This window comes from Babylonia areolata, chromosome 8 (assembly GCF_041734735.1).
Source record: "Babylonia areolata isolate BAREFJ2019XMU chromosome 8, ASM4173473v1, whole genome shotgun sequence".
In the NCBI taxonomy this organism is placed as follows: Eukaryota; Metazoa; Mollusca; class Gastropoda; order Neogastropoda; family Buccinidae; genus Babylonia; species Babylonia areolata.
In genome coordinates this window covers 1,964,200-1,966,699 of record NC_134883.1, presented here as the reverse complement: position 1 = coordinate 1,966,699, position 2,500 = coordinate 1,964,200, and the positions used below count along the sequence as shown (strand labels likewise).

The following is a 2,500-nucleotide window of genomic DNA, read 5'->3' as shown; positions in this document are numbered from 1 at the left end:
TTTTCACGATCCTTTGAATATCATCATCATCATCATCATCATCAGCTTCATCATCATCATCGCTTCATTATCATCATCTTCATCATAACTGTCATCATTATCATCATCGCCATCTCTATCTTCCTCCTCTATTTTGTTTCTTCTGCTTCTACTCGCCACCCCCCACCCTCCCACCTTCATCTACTTCCTCGCTCTAACTCTTTGAAGTGTCACAGGAGCAACTGTTCACCAGAACCGTTCACCATATATATATATATATATATATATATATATATATATATATATATATATATATATATATATATATATATATATAATTATGTCGTGCTATTAAAAACTCCGCAGACGCCAGTAATTGAGAGGTGCGGCATTAATTAATCCCAACACTTCAGATGAATATGACAGCCGCCATATTTCAAAAGAATGTGACAGCCGCCTTCTTTCACGTGTACCTACATTCATCGTTGTCTGCAGTGTCAACACCCATCCTACACACCCGCACGACTAAACTAAGCCATCCTTTCTCCACTCGTCCTGGTCTTTTTTCAGTCATCGTTCACTTCCCTTTCCAGTTACTTCGTTACAACGTACCTACAGACATGTTTTAAACGAGTGAAACTGGGTCTTGGCTTCTCTCTCTCTATCTGTCTCTCTCTCTTTCTTTCTCCCTCACTCTATCTATCTTTCTCCCTCTCACACACATACACACACGCTCTCTCTCTCTCTCTCTCTCTCTCTCTCTCTCTCTCTCTCCATCCCTCCATCCTTCTCTGACACACACACGAGCACACGCACTACACCACACTACACTACACCAAACAAAACCACACACACACACACACACACACACACACACACACACACACACACACACACACACACACACACACACACACACACACACACACACACACACACACACACACACACACACGCACGAGCGACAAGGAATGAGACACAGGGAGAGACAAAGAGAGACAGAGATAGACAGATAGACACACACACACACTGACTGACGGACAGACAAACAGAGGTACAGGTAGACAGACAGACACGGACAGACAGAAAGAGAGAGAAAGAGACAGACAGACAGGCAGGCAGAGAGAGACAGACTGAGAGAGAGAAACAGAGACAGAGACACAGAGAGACAGAGAAAGAGACAGAGACAGAAACAGATAGACGAACAGAAAGGTAGACAGACGAACAGACAGAGACAGACAGAGACTTACAGGGAAATAAACGCAGAATAAGTAAATCCACCTACCTTGGTTCTTCTCATGCGTACTGCAGTCCGCTGCTGTCCCTCCGCCCCGTCCATCGGCACCTCTGAAAACAGACCAACACTGTATCGTTTCCATCGGCACCTCTGAAAACAGACCAACACTGTATCGTTTCCATCGGCACCTCTGAAAACAGACCAACACTGTATCGTTTCCATCGGCACCTCTGAAAACAGACCAACACTGTATGGTTTCCATCGGCACCTCTGAAAACAGACCAACACTGTATCTCTGAAAACAGACCAACACTGTATCGTTTCCATCGCCACCTCTGAAAACAGACCAACACTGTATCGTTTCCATCGCCACCTCTCTCCCTGTTAGGACAACGTATGGATACCATCTTCTGGTATACTTACCTGTCTGTTCTGGAATGATGTGCACGTGAAAAACGAGTGTCACTTCATTTCGTCACGTCCATCATTTCTGTTAGCGCAGGTCATGGGTTGAGGGGACGTTCATGACATGGAAGATGAATTTGAGAGAGAAATGACACTGCTGCTCTTTATGTTCAACCTCCAGGAGGCAACTGCTGTCCCGACTATTTGGGTTAGAATTTGATTATAGTGGAAAGTGTCTTGCGTAAGTTACATCCCCACTCTCTCAGCCAAGAGGGTTTTTAGGACGGTCCGCGTTGGGATGGTTCCCAAAGGCCAGCTAGCCCCCCAAGCCTGCAGCACAAAGAGCCAGTGCAATCTTGCCTCCTAGTCTCAGAGTCATAGTCCTTAACAAAAGACTAAGCTGCAAATGATTTCCCATTGCAATGGAGAAACCATTGATAATACAGCTCTCACTTTGCTGTTGACTCAACTGTAAGCTTATGTCAATCTGTGATGTAAGCTGAGTGTTGGGCATATTTATATATATAGAGAGAGATATAATCTCTCTCTCTCTCTCTCTCTCTCTCTCTCTCTCTCTCTCTCTCTATATATATATATATATATATATATATATATATATATATATATATATATATACCAAGAGAGAGAGAGAGAGAGAGAGAGAGTTCAAATGACTGTTTTTTTCAGAAAGCGGAAGAAGCGTCAAAAGTTATGGTTAACATGAGAATAAATCAGAGATGTTTAAAACCACCACATCACCCCACACGCAAACCAGTTTTGAAAGTTAAAAGTTCGACTAAGACTGCTTTTTTTCCCCATGTGCCCAGATTTTAAACTTGAGATTTACTATCAAGAGTTTCATCTAGGTATGTTTTTATA

General features: G+C 43.0%; 1 protein-coding gene across 3 annotated transcripts in view; it reads right to left on the bottom strand.

Moving 5' to 3' along the window:
- LOC143284454 (uncharacterized) overlaps window positions 1–2,500 on the bottom strand; it is a 298,683-nt gene that overhangs the window by 131,390 nt on the left and 164,793 nt on the right. For all 3 annotated transcript variants that reach the window (XM_076591096.1, XM_076591093.1, XM_076591095.1), the window contains exon 5: window positions 1,265–1,326. In XM_076591096.1, coding sequence (XP_076447211.1) covers window positions 1,265–1,326 — 62 coding nt within the window. The remainder of the gene's footprint in view (window positions 1–1,264; window positions 1,327–2,500) is intronic.